This window comes from Peromyscus leucopus, chromosome 6 (genome assembly GCF_004664715.2).
Source record: "Peromyscus leucopus breed LL Stock chromosome 6, UCI_PerLeu_2.1, whole genome shotgun sequence".
Classification (NCBI taxonomy): Eukaryota; Metazoa; Chordata; class Mammalia; order Rodentia; family Cricetidae; genus Peromyscus; species Peromyscus leucopus.
The window spans coordinates 131,671,611-131,685,600 of record NC_051068.1 but is presented as its reverse complement, the minus strand read 5'-3'; the positions used below and the strand labels follow the sequence as shown (position 1 = coordinate 131,685,600).

General features: G+C 37.4%; 1 protein-coding gene across 7 annotated transcripts in view; it reads left to right on the top strand.

The window, feature by feature from the left end:
• The window catches only part of Arhgap29 (Rho GTPase activating protein 29), a 67,477-nt gene that overhangs the window by 25,943 nt on the left and 27,544 nt on the right, over nucleotides 1-13,990 (top strand). For all 7 annotated transcript variants that reach the window (XM_028880071.1, XM_028880069.2, XM_028880072.2 and 4 more), the window contains 5 exons: nucleotides 2,334-2,468; nucleotides 10,586-10,682; nucleotides 11,017-11,089; nucleotides 12,444-12,492; nucleotides 13,271-13,408. In XM_028880071.1, coding sequence (XP_028735904.1) covers nucleotides 2,334-2,468; nucleotides 10,586-10,682; nucleotides 11,017-11,089; nucleotides 12,444-12,492; nucleotides 13,271-13,408 — 492 coding nt within the window. The remainder of the gene's footprint in view (nucleotides 1-2,333; nucleotides 2,469-10,585; nucleotides 10,683-11,016; nucleotides 11,090-12,443; nucleotides 12,493-13,270; nucleotides 13,409-13,990) is intronic.

Here is a 13,990-nt window from a genome sequence, read left to right as displayed (position 1 = left end):
ACTCTTAGAGAATCGTGGGTTTGACTCACAGTGCACAAACGGCTCCCAAGGCTTTGGCATGTGATAGGCAGCACGTGATGATGAGAGTGTGTGCTAAAGAAAAATTGCTCACACCATCACATCACAAGCTCCAGAGGAGAGAGAAAGGTATGGGCTCTCACAGTTGCCTTCCCTGGCACTTCCTCCTAAAGTCTATGCCCGCTCCCAGAAGTGCCACTCTGGGACCACTTCTTAACAGATAGGTCCCTCATCCTCACATTTCTTTCTTGATAGTACTGTGAGTAAGGGCAATATTTGGTGAGTATGGGAGAATATTTTTTGTTTTTTTATCCTGAAGATAGTTTTTCTTTATGGTTATTATCTTTCATTATTTCTGAGAATATTTACATAATGATGAGATAACTGACTTTCCAGTTTTTGTTGTTTAAAAGCTCTTTCAATAGTGGTGGTGTAACAGTAAGAGCATGAATTCTGGAACTATATACTCTGGGTTCAAATTTGGGCTCTACAGTTTAATAACCTGATAAATTTAGTGTGCTTCAGTATTCTCATCTATATAATGGTTTGTTTGTTTTTTAATTGTCTACCTAATAAGACTGTGGAACATTCAATGAGACAATATTAAATATTTTGAGACAGTATTTCCTTTAAATATATTTTTAGAGCAGGGGTCGTTTCAAGACAGGGCTTCTCTGTGTAATCCTCGCTGCTTTAGAACTCACTCTGTAGCCCAGGCTGGCCTTGAACTCAGAGACATGCCTGCTTCTGTCTCCTGAGTGCTGGGATCAAAGGTGTACACCACTACACCCAGCATCCCTTAAATATTTTTAAGCATGCCTAATCTATACTAAGCACTTGCTGATAAATACTAAACATTACTGAGCATTAGTGCTATGCAAGATTATAGAAGGAAAAATTCTATCAATATAATATTTAAGATGTTTGTGTTTTCAAACTTTTGAGCATTATTTCACAGTTTTAAAGGCAGTGTGAGTACACATTCAGGTTCACTTGGGATGGTGATCCAAAAATAAGTTATGTTAGTGTGATTGTGGACAGCACCTTCTCTTTTTACTCTAAAAAGCATTTTGGTTTGGATGAGAAGTTACATGGTTACAACCTCACAGATCTGTATATTCTGACCAGAAGTGGCCCTTGGTTAAGTTGTGGGCCCAGAAAGAACGCTGGTAAGAATACTGGACCTGCTGAAGCTTTTGTAAGAGTATGTAGAAGTCTAGATTTCTTTTAATGTTCGCCCAATTTTCATCATTAACTACTAATTTAACTTTTGTGAAAAGCAAAAACTTCACTAAAGACCTGTAAATCTTATAAGTAAATTATATCCCAGTTTTTAAATGTACAGATCAAATGATGCTTCTAACACATATACCATAATTAATGTAGAGAACCAATTCTAATGTGGAAACTTAACTTTTTAAAAAAAATTGGTTAATATATCAGACTTTTTAGGGATTTTGAGTTTGTTACTATATATATTAAAGACATAAGGTAGGAATGAATGGTCCTATTTAGTTGCCTCCAGAAGTCTGAAGAGTATGTTTAGACTAGGAAAAATGAAGACGTAATATTAAATTGGCAACACTGTGGTAGCCTTTGAAATCCTTTTTTATTGTTTCTTCCTTGTCTTCATATTATTATTGTTGTTGTTGTTGTTGTTGTGTGTGCATGCATGCATTTGTGTGGGTGCCTATGCCACAGAACACATTTGGAGGTCTGAGGACAACTTTGGGGAGTCGATTCTCTCTTTCTACCTTTATGTAGGTACTAGAGGTTGAGTTCAGGTTGCCAGGCTCTCAGAGCAAACACCTCTACCCACTGATCCATCCCACTGGCCCTAGTTTTGTTGGTTTTGGTATTTTGTTTGTCATTTGTGACAGGGTTTCTCTGTGTAGCCCTGGCTGTCACAGAACTCACTCCGTAGACCAGGCTGGCCTTGAACTCAGATCTTCCTGCCTCCGAAGTGCTGAGATTAAAGGCTTGCACTACCAATGCCCGGTTTTTGAACAGGGTAGTATGTAACTCCTGCTGACTTCAGACTCGCTATTTAGCTGAGGATGACCTTGAACTCCTATTTATCTTTTGCCTCCACCTCCCAAGTGCTTGGATGAAGGTTTGCACCAGTATCTCTGGTCCTGGTTTCTGAAAGTGCTAAGAATGGTGTAATTACAGCAGTTAAAAATGAAACTGAATGTGTAGTGGCTGAAGTATGGAGCCAGTGCTTTACCAGAAGTATCTTCATGTCTTCTCTAGCTTGGATTTTTTGAACTTTGCAATGTAAATTAATTTTTAATTGTTTTGTTTTCCTTTCAAAGACTGTTTTAAAGAAGTCATTCATATACGTCTGGATGAACTTCTCCGTGTTTTAAAATCCATAATGAATAAGCATCAGAACCTCAATTCTGTAGATCTTCATAATGCTGCAGAAATGCTTACTGCAAAAGTAAAAGGTAAGGAAGATGTCCTAAGGGTGGGCTCTGAGGACAAAGAGGATCCACGCTGACTGTATGTCCACCCTTATGGCGTTGTAGGATTTGTCTGAGTAAAGAATTTTACATATTTTGACATATAAATATTCTTACCAATTCACACCTAAAGATTTCTTAAAAGTAAAAACTAATAGGCATGGTAAAAACTCATACTTCTACCAAACAACCAATGTTTGAAACTTCATTTTTGTCAATGAGTTTACCCCCTTTTAAGGTTGTTTATTACTATCTACAGACCCTTTGCTAAGTGAAGACAGTAGTGTTAGAAAATGGTCATTTGTAGTGACTTCAGATGGAGAGCAGCAAGACTGTTTAGTATGTGAAAAGGAAATTACAGTTTTAATCAGATATGTGAGGAGATATATAATACTAAAACAGAATTGAGAATTAGGACATTGGCCTTTGTAATGACAGCCACTTGAAATTGCTGAAATTATTCTGGACTACAATATATAAGAAAGGCTGAGTGGAGGGAGTATTAGCTAGATTAGGAAATTGTGAGAAATAATGGACTAGATAAAATTGCAGATGTGAGCTTGAGGTGGGCCATGGTAGCTGGTAGGATGCCAGGCATTTGTCAGGAGGTGTTTGAAGATGAAGAAGATGTTGTAAGGGCAGATGAAGGCTGACAGGAAACCAGGGTCAGAGAACATGGACAGACTGGAGGAAGGGCTGCCAGGCAGCAGGAAAGATGAAGGTTCAGAGGTGCAGGCTTTAAGAAGTGCTCATCGGAGTGAACTAACTGCCAGTGACCCGGCAGCACGACTTCCAGTAATGCACTGTAAAAGTGGTGTGTGGACAGTCCGAGGCACCCCAGGCACAGCAGGCCACCCGCCTGTGCTAGTGAAGGAAAGACTCACCAGAAGGAGAGGCTCCCGGTCCAGCAGTTGGACAGAGGAGGTGTGGGCACAAACAGCTACTGTGCTGGCAAGGGTGAGGCTGCGGAGGGTCCTGTGGGAGAACTCCTGGGTGAAGAACCTGAGGATGCTGAATATGCTCCTGTACAGAAAAGGCAAGAAGGCAGTGTCGAGGGAGAAGGCAGAAAGGAAATAAAACCTTTCAATAAAAATGTACTCTGTCTCCCCCCGCCCCAACACACACACACACACACACACACACACCTTTTCTGACTTAAGACTTTTCCTGTTTGCATGGTTTCCTTTTTTCTATTTGAAGTGCTGGGGGGGAAAAGTGCTGTAGATACTTGAAGTGGAAAACAGGGGTAGCTTGTTTTGTGCCTTTTAAAATGTGCTTAGTAACCAAATTTGTTTTCAAGTAGATTGTTGACAAGTGCCATTTAACTTTACTTAGATATGGAAATTTGTGTCTATAGATAGTAAAATTTCCATGCTTGGAAATAGGGACTTAGTTCAATTGTTGTTAGTGGCTATTGTGCGTAGTCAGGATGTCCTGGGGAAGGAGTGCACCAGCATGTGGCTGGTGTCCACATTCCAGAAACAGACCTGAAGAGAATGCTGCTCTTAATGTAGAAGTCTTTTGAATAGTATTTCCCAAGATGGCTGTCTTATACTCAGAATTATTGCCACTATTTTCCTGTGGATGAAATTGGAAAGAGGAAACTAAAATTCATTTGTTGGTAACAAACTCTGTTTCTGTAAGATTCCAGTGAAACCAGAGAATGTTGAAAGGGTTTTTTGTTTTTGTTTTTGAGGCCCTCCACAAATACTGAGTTACCTGCAAAATCGAGGTTAGATCAGAATTTATTTAATAGTAATTTAGTTTAATTAATAGTAATTTAGAAGGCAAGGAATAGGTAGAAACCATTTCTCTGATTGTAGGAACCAAGAAGTCTAAATGTGTTGATATTTCCATCTTTGGTGCAGGGGAGCCCTATAAATGTACATTCCTATTTTCTCCATTTGGGGAGAAACTTCAAGAAAAACTATTGTGTGATAGGATCAGAAAGGTGTAGGAATGTAGGAATCACCTAGATCATCATCCAGTCTTAGCTCACTAGTTACATTTTAAAAAACCCCAGTGACCTGAGCATTAACTGTCAAATGAGTTTTCAAAAATTGCCAGACTATTCAAATTTTAAAAAACAAAACATAACACAGAAAACTGAGGGCTGTGTAGACTGTACACAGAATAACTGAGGGCTTTGTAGACTGTATACAGAGTAACTGAGGGCTGTGTAGACTGTACACAGAGTAACTGAGGGCTGTGTAGACTGTACACAGAATAACTGAGGGCTGTGTAGACTGTACACAGAGTAACTGAGGGCTGTGTAGACTGTACACAGAGTAACTGAGGATTGTGTAGACTGTACACAGAGTAACTGAGGGCTGTGTAGACTGTACACAGAATAACTGAGGGCTGTGTAGACTGTACACAGAGTAACTGAGGGCTGTGTAGACTGTACACAGAGTAACTGAGGGCTGTGTAGACTGTACACAGAGTAACTGAGGGCTGTGTAGACTGTACACAGAATAACTGAGGGCTGTGTAGACTGTACACAGAATAACTGAGGGCTGTGTAGACTGTACACAGAGTAACTGAGGGCTGTGTAGACTGTACACAGAGTAACTGAGGGCTGTGTAGACTGTACACAGAATAACTGAGGGCTGTGTAGACTGTACACAGAGTAACTGAGGGCTGTGTAGACTATACACAGAGTAACTGAGGGCTGTGTAGACTGTACACAGAGTAACTGAGGGCTGTGTAGACTGTACACAGAATAACTGAGGGCTGTGTAGACTGTACACAGAGTAACTGAGGGCTGTGTAGACTGTACACAGAGTAACTGAGGACTGTGTAAACTGTCTGTGTTGCTACAGGTTTGAATTCACACAGTGTATCTAGTTCTAAAACAGAATCTTTCCTGTGGCCTTTTTTTTTTTTACTGTAAACATGGAATTTGCCTTGTAATAACTTTAAAAAGAACAATTCTTAGCTTTCTCCCATTCATTCTGGCAGTGATTTGTAGTTCCTGTGTCTCTTTCTGTTTCCAAGCAGGAAGTGCAGTTGACAAAATATTTGCAATATGGTAAGAGAGATACAGCCTATTTTTGAAGCAGATAAAGACGTCTTCGGACGTCAGTAATTTATGATGTACTTAGTATTTTCAACTGTTTAGGTCAGTTTTATTGATAATATAAATGAAAAGAATGTTTTTGTGTTTTTCATCTCTATATTGCCCTGTATTCAAAAATTGGCAAACAGAAAAAGAAAAACCTTAATTACACACACATTTTTGAAGCCTCATCTTTCTGTTCTATAAACCCAATTTTTCAACATGTAGTTCATTCATACAATCAAAATGCAGGTGGCTTAGAGGGTATTGCTTTTTCCGACCTTAGCCATTCATTCTAGTCCCGAGATAGATCATGACTGTCACTAATTTCTTTTGAATCTTCCCAGAGATACATTACCACATAAACAAGCAAACGTGTACAGTTCTCCTTTTTAACCTCTTTGCTATACAAATGATAGTATTCTTCTGCTTGCTCATTCGTCTGCACAGAAGGTGTTTCTCAGTTCTTTGGTTTTTATTTAATTTTTTTCAAAGCTATATGGTTATATATAATGCTGACAGGCTGTAATTTAACCAGCTCATTCCTGTAGATGTTAACATTGTTTCCTTCTGCTGCTTCTATCTGAAGCCCTGCAAATTCCTAGTCCGTGTATTGAGAGAGCTTGTGTGCTTGTAGTTTGGGGTACTGCCAGATGTCTTCAGGCCCTGCCCTCTGCTAATGTGAAAGGAGCTGATTCCCCTGCCTCGCCAGCAGTGCTAGTAATCAATATTCATTACCTGGGCTTGTAGTGAAACTGATATGTTGGTGTAGGTTTGATCTGTATTTTCTCCATTTTGAGTGTAATTGAGTATGTTCCAAGAGTCATTTGTACATCCTTTTATTTAAATTGGTCTGTGTCCTGTTTTTCTCTTGGTGTTTGATATTTTTTAAATATGAACAACTTACAGAAATTTTGTATTTCTAACATTAGCTATTTACTACAGGTTATAACTTTACTCGTTCTGTGCTTTATCTTTTTATTTATTTTTGCATTTTAAAGCATCAGTCTTTTTTAATAGTTTTATTTTATTTTATTTTGTTTTGTTTTTTCGAGACAAAATAGTGAGTGTTAGTTATTAGAATGGCCTTCCTTACTCTGACGTTTCACCATTCTCTAGGTCTTTTTTCCTAAAGCTTTTATGGTATCACTTATTAAATTTAAATCTGAATCTCAGAGAGGCAAAATGTATTCTTTTAAATGAAGCTAGTAGTGGGAATGAGAAGAAAGGAAACATTTTAGAAACAAAACTCTGAGCTAAGCAATGTATAGGAAAAAGCAAGAGGAAAGTAGAAGAATCGTGTGAAAGAAACTATTGTAAATGTTGGCCTATAGCACCTAGAGAAATGGTTCCTCGGTAGTATAGAAATGATAAGTTCTCTGGGGCTAGTAAGATGTAGAGGGAGCAGCCCAAGATACGATCTGTGGGAGGTAAGACTGTCTGCTGATGGGCACAGAACTGAGGTAGGGGCACATATCTACTGAATTCCAGGCTTATTGTCTGTTTCTCATTCTGTCCTTGATGTGCTGCTTTGATGTAAAGAAAGTCAATTTAGATTATCTTTCAGTACTGGAAGTGGTCAAGGTCAGACTTGAACCCTTGTCTGAAACCCCAAAGCTTGACTCTTCCATGTATTTTAACAAATAACTTTTTTTTTTTTTTTTTTTTTTTTTTTTTTGGTTTTTGGTTTTTTCGAGACAGGGTTTCTCTGTGTAGCTTTGCGCCTTTCCTGGAACTCACTTGGTAGCCCAGGCTGGCCTTGAACTCACAGAGATCCGCCTGCCTCTGCCTCCCGAGTGCTGGGATTAAAGGCGTGCGCCACCACCGCCCGGCAACAAATAACTTTTAAGAGAGTAGAATATTTCATGATAGAAGGAAGTGGTTAGTTTTGTAATAATTAGTAATTATAGTTAATGTTATTTAGGTTGTTAAACTCTTTACATGGATGACCTCACATAATCAGCCCAATTCTGAGATTAATAAACCTGTCAGATGAGCTCTCCCTCAGCAGATAAGGAGGCTGAAGTGTCCTGAGAGGTTTGTCCAAGGTTGTATGCAGAGTAAGTGTAAAACAGCTGAAAGTGAAGATAAGTAGGAGGCTGAAGACTAAGTAAAGACGCTTTCAGTTTTCACTATGGAAAGTGGATAGTGCTGTTTGAGTGTGCTCTTCCAAGGTCATTTAGTTCCCACGGCAACTTCTGAAGTTACAATTCATCCCACTTTATAAATGAGGATACTGGGACTGAGATGTTAGTGTTTCATGTATTGTAAGAGAAAGAGCGAAGACTTGGCCTAAGTGGATTGTTTGCAGAACCTGTCTTCTTACTTAGGAGTCAGCAATGAGAGCTAGAGAGCTCTGTGTGGTCTGTGACTTCCTTCAGCAGAGTGTTGACTGAACTCGACCAAACATTGACTGAAAAAATAATGTTGGTACGGGGTTCTGAGCTAGAGAATGAGAAGGAATAACTTTTTTGAAATGGAGCAGGAGCAGCAAGAATAAGGCATATAGAAATACAGAGCTGCTTTGAAGGGGAGGGGAAGGCAGTCATTGGAATTCTCATTGGATGACTGAAACCTTGTTCGAATAGGGAGGAATACAAGAAAGATGTATCAAAATAATTACCTTTTCATTACTTTTACAGTCATTATAATAATTATTTCTATCTCCCAATTGTATTTAATGTCATGAAAAGATACCTATAGGAAAGGAAGAATAATTATGAAAATTGGGATAGTGTTATAAAGTACTCTCCAGTGAAAAATTAAAGTGGTTTTGTTGTGGTTGAATGGACATACAGCAAGCTGCTCCTGTGTTAATGCTACTGCTTAGTAAATGCAGCTGCATGGACAGTCCTGTTGGGATTCTCCTCTCTGCCTGTCCTCTTCTCCTTGACAGACAGATTCCGCTGTTCTGTGTATTCATTTCCACTCTGTTCAAAGTAACTCTAATTCCTTTTTGTATTTGATCCATGGGTTATGTAGACAGACGCTATTTAATTGCCAAGTGTTCAATAATTTTTCAGAAATTTTTTTCTTCTAATCTGATTCGATGTAGTCAGAGAGTATATTTTGGATAATTTGAACGATTATATTTATTGAGAGGTGTTTTATGGCTCATAATATGGCTGTGTTCCTAAGCATCCACTTGATAAGAACTTGTGTTTTGTACATTTTGCTCCTGGGTAGAGTCGTACAAAAATGTCTGTCATGTCAAGTTGGTTGATGAATATCATTCAGTATTCTGGATCCTTCCTTATTTTATATTTCCTGTCACTTATTGAGAGAAGTATTAAGATGTCTTTCACTGAGAATGTGTCCATTTTTCATTGTGGTTCTGTCAGTTTTTGCTTTATGAATTTTGCAGCTCTATACATTTATAAATATGTACATAAATTTATAAAATTGTTATGTCCTCCTGCTTAACTGATCCTTCAGATTATAACATTTTAAAAAATACCTCTGGACATGTCCTTTGGAAATCTACGTAGTGTAGTATGAGGCAGTAAACTGAGGCAATTGTAAGCTTATCATGGTTAGTTTCTTGTCTGTCAAAAATTACTGCCTATTAGCTGGGTATATTGGCGTATGCCTTTAATCCCAGTGCTAGAAAGGCGGAGGCGGGCAGATCTCTGAGCTCAAGGCCAGCTAGTCTAAAGAGCGAGTTCAAGGACAGCCAGGCTACACAGAGAAACCCAAATCCTGTCTTAAAAAAACAACAAAAAGATGACTGCCTTTTGTTGCCTAATAATCTGATGTCTTTAAAATGGTTTCTTCTTCAGTTTTGTACAGGATTTTGTTTTGTTTTTTTAGTTATTTTAGGCAAAAGTGGAGTCTGTTTCTCCAACTTGACCAGGGCAAAAATCTAGAAACATTCTTATTATTTGCACTGACTGATTCTTAAGTTTTTCTTTTTTTCTAAGGGATATTTAGAAAAATTTGAAAGGTAGGGACCTGAGTGTCCCTACCCTGTAGTCTACAAAGGAGTATCTATACAATAATTCTTCTGGTTGTAATTTCAGGAGTTCTTGCTTTCTAACCTAATTTGCATATTTCAATAAACTTCTGAAGTAATAAATTATTATTATGAAATAATAAACCTATGAAATCTGAATCTTTGGTAATAGAGCTATTTTTCAAACTCCAGCAAAGATTTAAAACGACTTGTAATGCAGAGGGTAGCTTCCTAGCTTCCTCCCCTGTCTTGTAAGCAGAGCGTGCAGGAGGGGCAGTGCAGGGACCAGCTGCTTCTTACAGAGTAACATGGCTTACTTAAATTAAAAAAAAAAAAAAGCCCATTCCACCTTCAGATTTTACCTTGATAAATTGTGTCATGGTTTTTAATACTTGTACACAGAAAGAAGCTAAAATAAGGACCTTTTCAAGTTGTATTTCATAATATTCATTAACAACATGCAAAATGTCAGAATATGCCTACTATAAACAAAACCAGCTCTGTTAGTTAAATGTACCTGTTAGTTAAATGTACCTCAGAACCCAAGAGCCTGTTGACAGGAAATAAAGCTATGTATAAATAGGATTTTAACTTCTCTAAGGTACTGGTTTTTTAAATGTGATGCTGTGTCATACTTTCCATGGTATGCAAAATGTATCTATGTCTCCAGTTGTTTATAGTTTATATTAAGTTTGTACTTCTTAGTCACTTCAGTAGGCCAGCATCTTTAGTTGTTTTTTAAAATGCCAGAGTAGTGGGAAGAAAGTAACACAGAATGCTCCATAAAGCGGCCAGGGACAGTATGAACTCTGTGACTCCAAGACTGATTAATTTCACAGTCACTGTTTAGATGTGTTGGATTGTGTAATGCACACATTAATGGGCTGCAGTTCCAGCTACTTCTATGCAAGCTGATGCTTTTGCATGATTTCCTTAATAAGGAAATCTGCCCATTTTGTATTAGACTTTAAGTTTCTGAACCTTCTAATGCGTTTTGAAGTAATAGTGATTAAACGAGGAAATGACTTGGTATAAATCTAGTGTTAAACCTACTTTCTTCCACCACTTACTGCAACTGATCTTTGCTTATAGCTGTGAACTTTACAGAAGTTAATGAAGAAAACAAAAACTATCTATTTCAAGAAGTGTTTTCCTCCATTGAAACCTTGGCATTTACCTTTGGAAATATGTAAGTAAAGACTACCACTTAAGTTAGTGCACCTGAATGTCTTAATAAGAATATATAGTCTATAAATTTGTGGGAAATATGAAACATAAAATACTAAGTAGTATCACAACTTGACAAGAGCTACCTTCTGTGTTACTTTACTGACTGTACTTGCAAGTATCTGTAGAACTCTTAGGAGCAGCCTCCGTTTGCAAGGGGCTATGTCTGGTTTGTGTGATGAGATTCCTAGGTGTTTCTTAAAGCAATTTATTCTAGATGTAAATTGAAAGTAAGAGACGAGACATGTAATAACTTGTCTTTATATTTCCATGCTTTTCTTAACCTCTCTGGACAGCCTCACAAACTTCCTTATGGGAGATGTGGGCAATGATTCAGTACTGCGACTGCCTGTTTCTCGAGGAAGTAAGGTAGGCCCAGTCTTCTGAAAGCGAATTCTCTAATATTTTTAACTTACTATCACAGCTGCTTTCTGATGTGGAGCTTAGTATTTATCTGGAGGTGTTAAACTTTATAAATTACCTTACCATTTTGAGGCTAAACAAAGCAGATTAGTTCATTTTATATATGATAAAATGGTCAACTTCTGTAGTAGTAATTTGGTTATACTTTTCTAAGTGATGCTGTATTAAGAAAGCAGACTAACTATTCATGAATTTGATGTTACAGGGTCCAAAACTTGAGTGAAGAGCTTTTTTGGGGGAGTGGGGCGATATGGGTGTGGGTATATGTATTATGAGCATGTGGAGACAAGAGATGGACATAGACAGTAGCTTCCTATCCTCTTTATATAGAAGGGCAAACTAAGGTTAGGTAAGCCTAAAAGTGCAGTCCAGTGTCATCCACCTACTAGAACTGAACTTTTAGACCCTGGTGTCTTTGATCCCTTTTGCATTGAATCTGCAAATCCTGTATTGCCCAGCAATGTAGATCAGATTTGTCTAAGAATTTATTTAGCCATACACCTTTAGTCCCAGCACTTGGGAGGCAGAGGCAGGCAGATCTCAATGAGTTTAAGCTAGCCTGGTCTACATGGTGAGTTCCAAGCCAGCCACAGCTACATATGAGACCCATTTTTTTTTTAAACAAAACAAAACAAAAAACAGTCAAACAAAAAATTTAGCAACTGGGATGATATTTTTAAACACTGTCTAATAAGGTATAGCAATTACATGTAGTTCTTTAAATTTAAATTTATAAATAAAATTAAAAGTTCACTTTCTAGTTGATTGGCCATATTCTAAATGTTTGAGTAGCTATATGTAACTGGAATCTGCTACATATATATATATATATATATATATATATATATATATATATATATATATATATATACATAATATAATAGGCATGTCATTTTTATCACAGGAAATTTTATACTAAGCTGCCTAAAAAACTTGAAAAGATGTGTACCTGTGATAAATGGCAAAAGATGGCTAGATGTTCTCTTATGCTTGAAGTCTATTGTAACTGTTTCTTTAACTTCTGAGCCTTTTTAGAGCTGTAGAATTTGAAGTTTTATGTGGATTCGTTGATTTTTAACTAATCAGATAAAATGAGTTTGTTCTATATTAAATCTTGAGAACTACAATTCTTGCAATGTTGTGGTATTTAAGCAGACTTCTTAGGCCCTTTGAGTGTTAAATACTTGAAATTCTTGAGCAGGAATTATGTCAGCACAATAAAATCGAGAACAGAATTTTGGAAGCAGCAGTTTGTTGTTTTCTGGTCTAATCTTAAATTTGTTTTCTTCCATGTGTTAAGTCTTTTGAAAACATTTCTGTGGACTCGGTGGACTCACCCAGTGAAAAAGGTAGTATTCAGGATTTTATTAGATATTTTGCATTTTCTCTCAAGTATTTTGTATTGCTTAATCTCTTTATACTTTGTAATCTAGTGTATTCATTTTTAATATAAAATGATATGGAAAGTTTTACATATAAAACATAAAGAAAGCCAGGCAGTGGTGGTGCACGCCTTTAATCCCAGTATTCGGCGAGCAGAGGCAGGCAGGTCTCTGAGTTGGAGGCCAGCCTGCTCTACAGAGTGAGTTCCAGAATAGCCAGGGCTACACAGAGAAACCCTATCTCAAAAAAACAAAAAGTGTGTGTGTGTGTGTGTGTGTGTGTAAAGAGAAACTTTGTTTGAGTAGATGATATAAACAGATCATAATTACATACAGATTGTAACTCAAATAATAGAAATACATATTAGTATAAAAATACGGTGACTCAGTGGTTAGAGCACTCACTATTGCAGAGGACCTGGAATAAGGTTTTCCAGCACACACATGGCAGTTCACACCCCTCTGTACCTCTAGTTTTAGGGGATTATTCCTGCTTCATGCATATGGTGCCCACCAGACATACATTCGGGCAAAACATATATGCACATAAAGTAAAAATAAATACATTTTTAAAGATTGAAAATACAGTAAAATTTTAAGTATAAACAATAGCATTTTATAGACTTATCCTTTGAATTTTTAACTAGTTTTTGTTGATTAATTCCTAAGGATCCAAGTACTTTGTTTTTAGAATTATTATGTGCTCGTACTTAACATATACTTATTTTGATGTTTGTAATTTCAGGAAATTTCTCCCCTATAGAACTAGACAACTTGCTGTTAAAGAACACTGACTCTATAGAATTGGCTTTGTCATATGCTAAAACGTGGGCAAAATATACCAAGAACATAGTGTCGTGGGTTGAAAAGAAGCTCAACTTGGGTGAGTTCTCTGTTAGAGCATCTGATTAACTTTAAAATGTTAGTGCTAACTTGTTTGTGATTTGTTTTCTGCAGACTTTTAAGTATTATTGTTAATTAGTGTTTATTTCATTTCAGAATTTTTCTTGCAATAGGCTTTCTTATACTAAATATACATACTAAACATTTTTTAATAGGCACACAAAGACAACACTGTCTCTGCCTTTAGAGAGGCCTTACTGTGATGGGTGAGGAAGTATAATCCATAATAGTAAAAGCAGAGGAGAGCAAGAGTGGATGCATAAGCAGAAAGAAAGGAAGCGTGGAGAAACAGCAGCTCAGTAGTTTTACAGCTGAGAAAATGTTTTCGTATCTGTCACCTTACCTAACCCCCTACTACTTGGAAAATAGTCAAGACCGGATTGTTAGGCCCATTTTCTAGAAACTTTCCTAAGGGGCACAGCAGATTTGCTTGTGAGCATGTGGCGTATTTGGAGGGACGTAGGAGTCATCAGTGCCTGTGCTCAGCCCTCACTGGGTAGGTGAGAGTCATGCATGTGTGTCTGCAAAGTTCCCCAGTTGATTCTGATGAGCAGGTAGATTA